General features: G+C 39.7%; 1 protein-coding gene across 6 annotated transcripts in view; it reads left to right on the top strand.

Annotated features, from left to right (window-relative positions):
- DISC1 (DISC1 scaffold protein) overlaps positions 1–13,053 on the top strand; it is a 188,418-nt gene extending 175,365 nt beyond the window's left edge. For 3 of the 6 annotated variants that reach the window (XM_038133648.1, XM_038133650.1, XM_038133651.1), the window contains 2 exons: positions 2,296–2,413; positions 10,349–13,053. In XM_038133648.1, coding sequence (XP_037989576.1) covers positions 2,296–2,413; positions 10,349–10,497 — 267 coding nt within the window. In that variant the 3' untranslated portion in view covers positions 10,498–13,053. Of the gene's footprint in view, positions 1–2,295; positions 2,414–10,348 lie in introns of those variants that run through there. The other 3 variants (XM_038133649.1, XR_005256514.1, XR_005256513.1) reach the window with 3 other exon arrangements.
- The last annotated feature ends 1,096 nt before the right edge of the window (positions 13,054–14,149 follow it).

Genomic DNA, 14,149 nt, shown 5'->3' with positions numbered 1-14,149 from the left:
AGAAATAGTTAATTCATACCCTATTATGGATGTAATAAAGAGAAATTAAGCTGCATTATTAAGATTTAGGTACTAATTAAATATAACCTCAATCTTACAGAGCTGTTTTGGTTGCTCTGAAGTGCAACCATAGCCATTTAGTTACGATTAAATTGGTTTCAAGTGTTTAAAGATCTGAACAAGTTTGATTTGACTTTTACACTCTCACATTTCCCTACCTTCCCATATTGTTGTTACAATTGGTTACATTTGCTTAATATTTATTGTTCTTTTACCTTAATTTCCAAAATAAACAGGATTTTGCTACATTAGTAGGCAATGCCTTATGTACCCAAAATGTGATCATTCAGGAAGAATACCCTGCATTTTTTGTATGTGGACCTTTCTCTACGTGGTCATAATTTTAGATGTGCTTTCAGAGTACTTCATTGGTTTTTTTTTTCAATTTACTGATTTGTTTAGCCTAAGTTCTCTTGGACAACAGTCATCTGTTCTTGCATGTGTGTCCCAAAATGATTCCCCAAGAGCTTTCTACTGATGCAAATGGCCTGGGTTGTCCCCCTCTGCAACAGCACATGGAGTCCTGCTTTTATGCTGAAAAATTATTTAGTAGCTGGATGGAAGACTTTTCCCTCATATTCTGTCACTGGTCTTCAGAAAAAGACATTCCTAGTTGCTGCAAGGAGAGTGCTTATTTTCTCCTGCCATGCTCAGTTTAAACAATGGGGTTTTTTCACATCCATACATTCTGTGGGGTGCTGCTGTAGGTTCTCAGGTTTGGTAATGCCTGGAAGTGGCAGCTCAGGTCCTGTGCAGAGAGCCAAGGACTCTGTGCTCCTCTGTGTCTGAGCTGCAGGGGTTTGTAACATAACCTCTTAACCAACCTACCTGTCCAGGGCCTGAGCTGCAGCTGGTTCCAGAGGGATCTGCTGCATAGCCGTGTCTTTCAAAGGCCCAAGGAAAGCAGAAGGGCTCAGTGCCATAACAGAGGATGTGCCAGCTCTTCTGGCGTTCGACCCCGTGTATGCAATATACTGTGAGATGCAAAGTGAAAGGATAGCACACAACTGAGATCTGGTAAATGTGTTCACCAAAACTCAAATTGTTTTACAGTGAGCAACATTCCAAAAAGTATTAGCATGGTTTCTATGGAAGGCCTTTCTCTTAAACAACCACTGATGTCTTGTAGCGACTGATAAGTTCAAAGAACCCCAAGTACTTTTTACTTTGAGGAGAAAAATTTTCTGCAGATAGTATATGGCCGCATTAGAAGCTGGCTTTATTAATGAGTGCACAGACTATGTCTAGCAACAATCCAGTTTTCTGGATTCCAGCTGATGAATTACTCATTTTTTTAACATGGTTCTAGCAGAAGTTCATCTTGGCACCATAATATTTTATTACAAATAACTCCTGTCATTACTGTAGACAGCACTGTGGTGCCATGGGAGGGAGAGGAAAGGCTTGTCTCAGAGCTGCACAAATGGATTGATTTTTTTCTCCCTATTCCCATATTTGCTGCTTATTTGGGTCATTTCTCAAAGTACTACTCAATGCAAAATATAAAAAAAATAGCAATTACCCTTGTGCAATGTATCTGAAAAAAAACTTATGAGAAGGACTTTGAAATTGGTTTAAAATATTCAGTTTAAAATAGAAAAAGTATGTGCCGTCTGTAAGTTCTAAGTAGAGAAGTATTATTTTTGAAAATTTAGTTTCATCTTGTAATCTCAAAGACTTTGATGCATTTTCTTTTACTGCTGGAGCAAAGCCCCGAAGTACTATAGCCAGATTTTTCTTCAAAAATATAAGTACATTTTATGTGTATAAGAGTTACCAAAATGTTGCTGCTTGGAATATTTACATAACCTAAATGTGTAAATCATATTTACATGAACAACTTGAAATTTGGGTACCTTAATGAGTGGTAAACATGAGACTTCCCTCCCCTGCTGTGATGAGACAACGGGGGAGAAAGAGAGCAGTTCAGAGCAGTCGTCTTCACACCCCTTATCATCTGCCGAAAGTGAGGTTGTGACTTTTTTTTTCTGCTGGGAAGAAGACTGAGACCAAGTGAGACAAGCTCATTCCATTTCATGTTAATCACCAATTTATTATATAGAAACAGCATTTCGTCTCTCTAATGGGAATTTGCTTTTAGGCAGTGTCTTTGCACTGCAAAGTATCATATTCCCTTACTAATATTTTATTTTCCCTTTAATTTGATGCAAATTTGATGTAGAAAAGTGCAGTCAGCAGCATACATGCTTTCTTTTATTTTTCAACTTTCTGTAGGAGTTCTTCATATTTTCTGCAGAGTTGGGAGAAAAATGTGAAGCAATAAGTGAGAAATTGGTGCATCTGGAAGATCAATTGCAAAGTTCTGCCTGCAGAGTTGATGAAGGAGTTATTCATATCCTTTTTGCTATAGCTATAGATACGTATCAATCTCTGTAAGTATGCACATGAGATACTTGCCTGTCAGATTGGCATGGAATGCTAGTTCTTTGTGTAGGTTAGATGCATTAAGAATGGGAGAAATTATTGTCTTGCTGAAATGGGCATTTTTGTGTAGTAAGTTTTTCTATAATGCATATTTTTAAAAATTGATTTCAACAGAAGTTAATTCTTTGTAAATTAAGATTGGGTACTGAAAAGCCTTTATTTTACTGTTAAAATCCTTTTGTTGGTAATGCTCATATAATTAAATACTTAGCACACCAAAAGCTGCATGGATATGAGTGTCCATGCACCTGCATTTCCCAACATGATTTAGCTGAATTAGATGCTACATTATTGACTCAGACTGTGTATATTGTCACCTGTAGTTTGGGGTTTTAAAAAAAAAAATGGGCAACAGATGCATCATGTGGCATCCTACACATTATAATCTGCCTCTAACACTCCAGTGCTAGTAACCAGATGAGGTATTGTCTTATGTCCACTTATCTCTTTCTGTGCTTTATGTGTCAGTTTTTCTGAAGATTGCTTAACCTTTATGAGGAATTCCTTGGCCATTTTTTCAAAATTTAATAACACGAAGTTTTGTTTCATTTGTAACTTTCATAGGAAAAACTTTCGTAAAAGGGATTTTGTTCTTCTAGGAAAGGGCAAAGAAAGTAAGAACCAGTGAAGCTGAGGAAGAGGAGAGTACTGAGCTGGTTAGGTTTTGGTAGAGAAGAGGTGGCAGTCGAGAGGATCATGAAGAAAGAGAGATATGTTCAAGGTGCAGAGATTAGCAGAGGAGCCCTTGGAGACATCTGAATGTTAGTAGGGGTGATGATGGTGCTAGAAATGATTCAGTTCCTGCTAAGAGAAGGTGGACAGTCCTATAGAGGATAGTTCAGAGAAAGGAGAATAAATAGTATGTGGAAATACCACTGTGTTGTAAGTAATTTGGCATCTATTACAAGTCATTGCAGAATTCTATTCTAGAAACTTGGTTTCTTTAAAGGTAGCAGAAGGGTAAAGTGCAAGGAGCAGAAGGAAGGAGGAATGGTGCTGGAGGAAGGGGATTTGGGTTGGAGGAGAGAAATCCAGTCAGTAATTTGTCACTATAAATGTTTCTTTTTCAAGCATTTCCATATACACACAATATACAGAAAGATTATTCAACATTCTTTTCATTATACTTGCAGTGTTCAGGCTTGGTTGCAGTTGTGCTTCCCCAGTGCATTCTTCTCAGAGCTGTATGGGTGTGTCTTGTGTGTGTGTGCAGAGCATCCAATTCCTTTCTCCCTTGTGTGCATTTACTTTCAAGTGAGCTTTCTCAGTGGCCCTTACAGAAGAACACTGAGGGTTGGAGTTATAGGTCCTTTGCAGGGGACTTAAGTTAATACTCACACTGAACAGTCACATCTGATCATAGTTAAACTTTACTAGGTAAGGTGAAATAAGCTAGAAAACTGCATTTTTGGTTCCAGAAGATAATACACATATATGAATATATATATATATATATTCATATATATGTGAAATAGTAGTGTTTCTTATGTTCTATGGAGTGTGCCTATTTCTTCACAGCTGTTGACACTGCAAGAGTTAGTTTAAGAAATAAAATTAGTAATTGTAAATTTCAGGAGAGTTGTAGTTTAGTCTCATTTTAAACCACAGTTTTCTGATTGAGATCTGACTTCCTCTATCAGTGAAATTCAGCCCATGTTATCTAAATACAGAAATGCACAGTGTGTGATATCCTGGTCCTAGCAAGACCATCAGTCACAAAATAAGAAATCATGTTTAAAACACAGAGATGTACAAAGAAGCAGTTCAGCATTTCAGCTATCCCTCATTAACATTAAGTTGCTATTTCAGAGGTAGTCCAGGTCAATGTGCATAAAATGTTACCATCTGGTACATGTAATCACTGTGCTGTACTTCAAAAGGAAAGAGAAAAATAGCTACCATAGTGCTACAGACCTGTAGATTGGTTTGGGTTTTGTTTTTTTTTTTAATATATAAAGACTGCTCAGTGCCTATAAAATTAGCTTTCACTCACTGGTAACTTGCCTGTATTGCAGGAACTAGCACTAAGCTAAGAGACAACAATTAGTCTCAGTAGAGGAATTTATTTAATAGATGAATCTGTTGTTTGCATGGTAATCTGTTTGATTTTAGATAAAACAATTTCACAGATACTGGACAATCATGCAGTTTTCATTCAAATCTGTAGAGCTCTGAGAGCAGGAGCTTAAAGACCTGAAATGGTGATGAAAGCAGGATCAATTTTTCCAAGTCCATTCACCCTTTTCACCCTTCCCATATTTCTCCCAAAAAATCTGCCTTATACATAAATGTTACAAAATGTATTAGGTGAAAAACCTAACTGGGAGCTGCACAGATGTAAATTAGTCCTGCGGTCTGATTATTAAAAGACTCTACTGAGAAAAATAAATTCCTGATGCTCTTGAGCTATTTCCCAGTGTTTAGTGTGTGTCATAGCTTTGATTAATAATTAAGTTTGTATTGGAAGAAAAAACCCAGATGTCATTGTTTTTCAGTCCATGTTTTGATGGCATAGCACACTTAAATCAGCCATGCTGCTCATCATAAGGGCCAGCACAACCTGAACAAAGGAGAAATCCAGTGATATTTCTTGGCCCTGAGTATAGGCACAGACCCACTTGCAATTCTAATTTATTGTTGAAGTCTTTCATAAAAACCACTAAACTGCCCTTCTATATAAAAAGCATCAAACAATAGGGGCATGGGGCTGGATGTTAAAGTTCTCTGAGCACTGTGACATATTGACTAAATTCTATGCAGTATAGAACCAAATAAAACTGCAAAATATTCAGTTATGGTTGATCATTAATGAGTGTATGAAAACAGTCCACATCATTAATTGGAAAAACCAAAGGATGAGAGGTGACTCATTATGGTGTCTGCAAAGCTGATGAGAGGTGTTACTTTCCCGACAGTAAAGGCCTGGAATTCCCACTAAAATTAAATGGAGCCTATATTGCAATTTCACAGTCATTTTTTGTTCTTAATGAGTAGTTACATTTTGATAGACGATTTGAATGCATGTAATAGTTCCTCTTGGTGCAAATGCTTTGTTGGAAGAAAACCTAGCTGTAGTATTATTACAAAAACAATCTTCTTTCCTTGCCCTAAAATGGTCATTTTAATCAGTTATTCTGAAAGCAGAATTTTGTGCCTAAACATTGATTAAATGTCACAGGTCACTTTGCTAACCTTTCACCTTTATCCTGCAGCAGGCTCCCATACCAGTCTTGTTTTACACCAGAGCAGGTTTTCAACAGAATCATGTCAAATTTAACCCTGTCTGTAGCTCAGTGAGGAATCTCACTCTGTGTGAACCTGTAAGAGATTTTGGGATCCTTCAAGAGTTAGAGGTGGCAATGGCACCCTCTTTGATTTTATTTTAGATGACAGGAGGGTGAGCTCTTCCCACTGTGTATTACACAGAGAACATGGTTCCACTTGTATAGCTTATGCTCTGATAGTGGTAGGTCAGTGTATTTCCACCCAGGTGCTGCAATTTCTTTTCCTTCCATTTTCTGTTGGAGCAAGCAATTTGAAAGTAGCTGATATTCTGACCACTGAGGGGTTCCATTTTTCAATATGTAGCAGTCATTCTGTTGCAGTTTTTTGTTTAGTAGTTTTTGGGGGCGGATTTTGGGTTTTGCATGGGAGGGGTATTATCTTAGTTTATAGAAATAACATTCATGGATGTGAAGAAGGGCGACAGTAATCAAGGGGGTAATTGAGAAAATTCTGATTGGTTGCACTACTGCAAATACCCCTGAATTTTGTAAGGAGAAGTGATGGATTTCCAAAGGCCATTTTGCTCTCTTGCTGTGAAACCACACATAAACAGCAAGGACTTGCTTCGTATCTTTCCCCTGCTCCCAAGGATGTTCTTCAAAAAGGCGAAACCCCAAGTAATTCAAGAGACCTACTGAAGTGTCTTGGCTCTTTAGTGGTCTTTTGGCATGTAGCACACACAATCAAAGAATTGTTTAGTAGGAAGTGACCTTTTGAGGTTATTTGGTCCAACTCTCTGCTCAAGCAGGGTCACCTAGAGGAGGTTGCTCAGGATGTTGTCCAGTCAGATTTTGAATACCCCAAGGATGAACACTCCACAACCTGATTGTACAACACAGTCCAGTGTTTGACCACCTTTAAACAAACAAACAAACAAAAAAAAAGTCTTCACGTATTCAGATTCAATTTCCTGTTTTGGGATTTCTCCCTGTTGCCTCTTGTTCTGTCAGTGGACAAAAAAAGTCAGAAGAGTCTGGCTCTGTCTTCTTCATCCCTGCCTTTCAGCTATACACAGTGGTAGTACCCCGTGAGCCTTCTTTTCTTCAGGTTGAAGAGTCCCAGCTCTCTCAGCATCTCCTCATGTGATGGATACTCAAGTCCATTAAACTGGTCCCGTACTGGAGTCATTCCAGTAATTCCTTCTCTCTTATTGTGGAACCCACAACATCCAGATGGGACCTTAGCAGTGCTGATTAGGGTGGAAGGATCATCTCCCTCTGCCTGCTGGCTGTGTTTTTGTTAATCCAGCCTGGGAGGCTGTTGGGCACCTTTGCCTCATGACACATTGCTGGTGTACAGTTTATTGTCCACCATGACCCCAAGGTCCTTTTCTACAGAGCTGTTTCCCATCTGGCTTAGCCTCTCCAAGGGTGCTGATGCCTGGGGTTAGGAGTGACACTTGCAGTTAGGTGGTGGCACATTTTGCTGAGCTTCTGTCTGCAGGCACTGTAGAGTTTGGCTTTTGGAAACAAGCAGAATAGTTAACCAGGTTAGAAACAAGAAAAGACCCAACCAAAAACCTCTTTTTGATTATTTCTGTTCTTCAAGAACTATTTTCTTCTTCAGATGTCCAAAAAATGCAGTTACTTTCCAAAATCCCATTGGCCTTTATCTCAGACCATTAGTAGTCCTTCATTGTCCTTCCCATGTCTTTTATCTTATAATATGTGCTCTCAGTTTCTAACCATTCCTATAGGAAGGCAACTTATCGATAACATCTACTTTTTGTCTCTTTTCCCTGAACATCTGTGCTGAGAGATCAGAAGCTGCATTTGAGCAAAATGATCCATTTTTATCCAAAACTTAAACAAGTCTCTACAGTAATTTGATCTGCTTTTTATCTGCTTGCAAATCATGGGCTCTGAGATGATGCTCAAGTTTTTCAAAGAGACTAAGTTAAATAGGTGCAAAGCTTAAAGCAGGACAATGTTAGACCTGCAGCATTGTTGAATATGGGCTGTACTTGTTCCCAAGTGCTTTAATTTACTGCTTGACATTGTGGAGTTTTTTTTCCAGTTTTCAGAGGAAGACAGCAGAACCAGAAAATATTCCTAGTTAGAACTTGTTTTCACTCCTGCCTTGGATACTGGTTCAATATTTGCAGCACTGGATAGAGAATTTGAGCATGAAGGACATTTGCATGTGGACCCAGGCAAAACTGTTTATTTGCATTTTTAAAATGGGTGGAGCTGTTTCTCCAGATACAACTTGTGTGTGGATAGAGATGCCATGCTCAGCCATATACCCTATATTTGTCTTAGCCATAAAGGCACATTTGACAGTTACTTGTCTACACATGATTGTGGTGTTATTTATGAGGTGATTGGTACTTGCTGTACTTAAACTATGCAGTCATCTTTTTTTGTTGCTCCACCTTTCTGTTGGTTGACAGTTTTTTTCCTGTCTTCCTCATTTTCTTCCATCCTTTAAGATTTCTCATCCACTGTCACTGAAACATTTCAATTTTGCTACCTGAAAAGAATGTTGTAGTTGCCTGGGATATTACAAATAACAGCATGTAGACAGAAGCTACACATCAGAATTAAACTTCAGAAGGTTTATGGTGTTCATGGATTGCAGGATTGATGTTTACAGTTAGGTTTTGAGCAGAGCCTCATGATTAAGTTGCGGAGGGGTGGAGAATCCAGGACTTAGGAGAGGATAATAATATTTCTTACTTCAGAGAAGATGCAAAGCATAATTAATTTGTCCTTGTACAGTGCTTTGTGATACTGGGATAGATAGCAGTGTGTACTGCTACTACTCATAATCAGAGACAGAAGCCCTTTAGATTAACAGAGCTGTCCAGAAATTAGAATTATGCATGAACATATTAAGACCAAAACATCATAGCAAATGCATGTAAATACGCAAAGATGAAGTTTTGGGGAATAGATAACAGAACCAAAAGCAGCCAAGACTTTTCAAAGACATAATAATAGTTGCCAGAAAGAGCTGTGGTTGGTATAGCTTTACCACGGTCCAGTCACAATTTTTCAAAAGTAGCAGCTTAGTTTTTACAGTCACATAACCTGAGGCCGTCTTTTTTTTCTTGACATTGCATTAACATTGGGGTCAAGTGAAACAACATTTCCTAATGTATGAGCTCTGCAAAGGACAGACTGTCCTTGTGCATTATTATTTCTGTGTGTTATACTTTTGAAACTGAGTTGTTTCAGTGTCATCCTGTTTCACTTCCCTTGAAGTGAGATTCTGGCATAATTTGATAATATACTGCTAGAAATGAACCAGTTTCCATCTTTTGGTGCCTTTGCCCTTCATCCATACCTGTCCAGGAGGCCTCAGTGGGATGGGATGGGCCCTAGGGTTTGCTCATAGACCTGGTCATTGGTTTACCATTTCAGGCTCTGACTTGCCTCTGCTTGTTTTCTTCTCCACATAAAGTAAGCTATAGAAGAGAGGATAAAATTGGTTGTCTCATTGACCTTGGACTTCTCCCTACAATGGATAGTGTTGCTGATTTAAGATTATCAGCAGAAAGCCCAGTATAGTGGTAGTACAAACTTATTCCCAGTCATAGCACAAAAAGCTGTACTGGCAAGGAAGCCTAGCCACTTACAGGCTTGTGCACATTGTTCCCTGGTGCACCCCTTGTTGCCACCACGTGACACCCTCCATCCCGTCACTGTGGAGCTGGCAAAGAGGGAAGTGGAAGGTCTCTTTCAGAGGCCGAGCTATTGACCAACAGCTTCTTCCTGAATTCATTGCAGGAACCCTGAACTAGACAGAGGAAAATAAAATGTGGAAAACTCTTTCTTAACCAAATGAAGCATTTTATACCAATTATTTGATACTTTTCAGATGGCCTTCTTCCTTTTAATGCATGACAGTACAGCCTCATTACTGCCCTCCTTGCTTTTCAACTTGTTCAAAGCATTCCCTGTGGAGTCTTTTATAGCTTTATGTTTGTGTGTTCTGCACTATAATTATAATGATAATTCACCTAACATGAAAGCTTTCTGGAGCTAAGTGTAGCAGAAATACTTTCTCTGCTGTAAGCTTATTTTGCTCCTTACCTAGATTCCCACCCCACCTTGCATAGCACACATTGTTGAGCTCACTAATGCCACACAAGCTGTGGTCACTCTGCCTTTGTTTCAGACTACTCCTGCTGCCCTGTTGCATTCACCTGGGATCTGATCCACCCAGGTCTGTGTCTCTGGCATGAAAGTCCACCCTCCATCCATCAGGGAACTCACACCTAGTGCTGCTGCCTCCATGGTACACAGTATTTTTTGTCTCCTTCCTTCCTTTCTTCCCATGAGAACAGTATCCAAGCAGTATCCCCCATCCCCTCCCTTTTTTAAACTGCTAAATAATGCTACTTGAGAACTTGAGTTTGCCTGCATTTTTCTTTTGCTAGCAAGTGTGAGAAATGTATTAATATTTAATCCAAACAATTTGGAAGAAGTTGAAGCTACAATTAGATAGCCATGGCCATCTGTTGTGAACAGCAGAACAAGAATGTACTTAATAACTTGGAAAGAGATAGGGGACTGCCAATCACCTATAGAATATTCCTTAATAAAGCTTGCACAGTCTCTGCAGAGGGAGATCCAGGTGGTGAAGGAGACACTCCAGACCGTGCTGGTGCAACTTCAGTCAGCCAAGGAGGCAGGAGAAGAAAAGGCTGGAGACTTCCTCTGTGACAGCTGGTGTCCAGGAAAACAAGACTTGAAGGAATAATGAGCAGAAAGAGCTGGTAGGATGACATTAATTCACAAAGGGCTGCTTTTAGTAACTGAATACTGTTTTACTAAGCCTCAGGGATCTCTTCTCTCCCCTGCATAACTAATAACTAAATCAATTATGGAGAAACAGAGCCTGGAGGTCTATCATAAGAAGTATGCTACGCAGTCTCATATGTTTTGGCACAGATTGGGAAACAGCTTTCAGAGCAGAGCAGCTCCTGTAAATGTGTAGATTACAAATTGATACATTTCAAGTGAGTCTGCAAAGTTGCCTTTAATGTCAGTGAAGTGTTCTCCTTGAAGGCTCATAAACACTGTCTTCCTCTACTCATGGATTTTTTCCCTGATTTAAAATGCAGCACTAAAGCTGGAACATCTAGTATTTCTTGGAAAATAGCTCTAAGAATAATAAGAACTCTTTTTTTCCTCTTTGGCTTTAACAGCTTTCTTACACTGAATGTATTTTCACATTCCTGCCAATAATTAAATCAATAGGGTGAAATTTAAGATAACCATGTTCTTTCAACTGAAATTTGGATCTCATTTGCTCTGTGGTATTAAGTACAGTGGAGGTAACTAACAGCAGCCCCTATAGGAGTAGTTTAACTCAATTTCTTTAGGTACTAATATAAACTTTCTTTACTATTACAGGGGTTGTAAAGCAAAAAAAAATCCTATGTTGGTGATTTGTGTTGCTTATATTTAAATATTGCATGAACAATAAGTCATTTAAGTCTTGTCATAAAGATTACTACCATTACTTTTATGTTCCTTGTAAGCTTCAAAAGGAATGCAGATTTTTTTGCAAGACATGTATGTCAATATATACACATGCATAGTTAATCATATATTTTTATAGGAAATAAAAGCAATACTCAGCTGAAGCCAACTGGATAATTGTTCAAAAGTTCAAAAATTCATATGTACTTCTACTTTGATACCAGTATATCTCTGATACCATAAAAATTCTGGTGCAGAGGGAGAATTTTTTTAAAAAAATCTTAATTTTTAAAAATACAATAGAAAATGTCTTGCAACTGAGTACTGTACTTTTTTGATACTGTTTTTCTGACATTTTTAGAATTACTCTTCTACTTCGGTTACATTTTATAGCCACATTTCGTTTTTGCAAATTTTGAAGGTCATTGGACTACTTTCCCACTAAGATCCTATTCATTTTTTGTGTGTTTTAATGCTAGTTGAAACTTCTACCTCAGTGTTAAGTACGGAGGAGGGAGGGAAAAAAGTGCCAGGCAGCTGAGACATACAGCAGGATTATAATTGCCTCCAGGAGCATATGGTTGTCAAACTAGGGCAGCAGAGCTCAGGTGGTTTCTATAGTCATCAGATCCTCAGGGTTGAATTACAGCCCTGTAATTCACAACATGGTTGACTTTTCTCATTGAGTAATATATGGGCCAGCATCCACATTGTGGTAAAGACTCTTGGAGCTCCAGCTTGCATGGACTCTGCTACTCGGTTCCCTAATGGAGATCTCTTGCTGTTCTGCTTGACAAGTTTATCTCTCCCTGTCCCTGTTCAACACCTACCTCCCCACCATAGCTCTGGCACTTCCTGAAGCTCCCCTGAACAGATGAACAAGGTGTTTGCCTCCAGCTCAAGGCAGGAGACGAGTGCAGGTGGCACCCTGACATTCAGCTCAAGCACAGGACCAGCTCCAGGGCAAAACCTGCTTGCCAGAAAGCACTCATGGAAACCCTCATGAGTTCAGGTAAAGAGGAAAGAGAGCACTCTTACAAGATACAGCTCTTAAAACTGTTTATCTAACACCCATAGAATCTCCCTGGGGTTCAATACCACCGAAGGCCCAGGTTCTGCATTTCCAGCAAGGAGCATTTATGCAGAACCCTGACAACAGTCCCAGAGATGATGGCCAGTTCACTAAACTAAGGTTTCATGACACCCCACTCTCCCACCCTGCAGCGTTTTGTCCTTTGGATACTTAGTGCCCGCAATGTAAACAGTTGATAGGCCCTAGAAGTGCCTTGGAGCCAGCTACAGCTACAGGATCAGCTACAGCTGAAGCATCAGGTCTGCCTCCTTGCAGCAGCAAGGGCTCAACAACAGGAGTAGGACCTGACCATCACGGGGGCAGGAGAACAGCACCCTCATTCCCACTAGCAAGGTTCCTTGAAGACATTCCCATTCAATTAAAAAAATCGTATGGCTTTTTTGTTTCAAAGCTTCAGAGCACTACTGCATCTTAATAAAAACTCAGTTTAGGCAACCACTCTAATAAGACACTGAATTTCTAAGGAGAAGGAAAACTGAATCAGTCATCATTGATGTTATGTTTGTATCTGTTAACATCTATTTTATGTGTAACATGGACTACTAGTACTCCTTTAATTTATTGTTCCATTAACTGCATTGTTTGTTGTGGGAAGTTAGAGCCAGTAACCATCCCTTTTCTCAGACACATGTGATAATAAGCATACTTTAAAAAAAAAGGTATACTATGCAATGTATCGGCTGCCTTTTATCTGTGTATAGAACACTTTCAAATAAAGAGAAGTATGTTTTTAACTAACCCAATGTCTGTTTGCATTCCGTGCAGTGTACGGCATTTTAGAAGTTTCATCACGGGGAGTGGAGGAAAGAAAAGGAGAAAGAAACCATGTGTGTCACTATTATTGTGCTGCTGACAGCAGTAATTCGTCTGCTTGGGCTAGCCTGTCTTTTGAAAACAGTCTAAAGACATATTCAAGACTAAAGCCTGACAGCAACATGTAGTTCTTTTCAGTATGAGAAGGAGAAATAAGTATCACACAGTGAACTGTGCAGGCAGGTAAAAGCTGCACTTGTGTCCCAGCTTGACTCAGTCTTGCTGTGCAGCTGAGTCCTGCCTGCCCTGCCTCAGTTCCTCACCCATGGATAAGGGCTGAAGGAAGAGCACGACTGTGCCTTGGCTACAGCAATATCTAAGGGCAAATATCTAAGGGTTATGCTCTTACACACATTCATTGCCATGATGAGAGGTAGGAGAGTGTGCATGGTGTCCCAAGGACCAGTTTCATACATTGTTGCTCAAATTCTCACTTCTGGGCAGACTGGTCTCCCACCACCTGCAAACAGTAAAAATCACCAGAAAGCAGTTCCTTTCCTGCCCAGTTCATGTGCTGTCCCTAGACCCAAGAGGTTTAAAGCCCAGACCCAAAAGGTTTAAAGACTACATAGGCAAATAAAGCTTTGTGTGTTTTCTTCTGCCACAGCAACAGAATAATAAAATAATTTAGATTAAGACCTTAAGTCTGAGCCCAACCATTCACCCGATGCTGCCAAGCAAGTGCACCACTAAAACACATCCAGAAGTGCCACATCAACACATCTTTTAAATACCTCCAGCACTGGTGACACAACAACCTCCATGAGCAGCCTGATCCAATGCTTGACAGGCTTTTCAGTGAAGAATTTTTTCTTGATATCCAACATTAACCTCCCCTGGCACCTAGAGTACATCTTGAGGGCATTCCCTCTTGATCATGTTACTTGTTCCCTGGGAGAAGAGGCCAACCCCCACCTGGCTACAGCCTCCAGGCACTTGTAGAGAGTGATATGGTCCCTCCTGAGCCTCCTTTTCTCCACCCCCAGCTCCCTTGCTCTTCCAGAGCACACACAGTGGACTG

The sequence above is a fragment of the Motacilla alba genome, chromosome 3 (assembly GCF_015832195.1).
Source record: "Motacilla alba alba isolate MOTALB_02 chromosome 3, Motacilla_alba_V1.0_pri, whole genome shotgun sequence".
In the NCBI taxonomy this organism is placed as follows: Eukaryota; Metazoa; Chordata; class Aves; order Passeriformes; family Motacillidae; genus Motacilla; species Motacilla alba.
The sequence above is the reverse complement of the archived record's forward strand: the minus strand, read 5'-3'. Positions and strand labels throughout refer to the sequence as shown.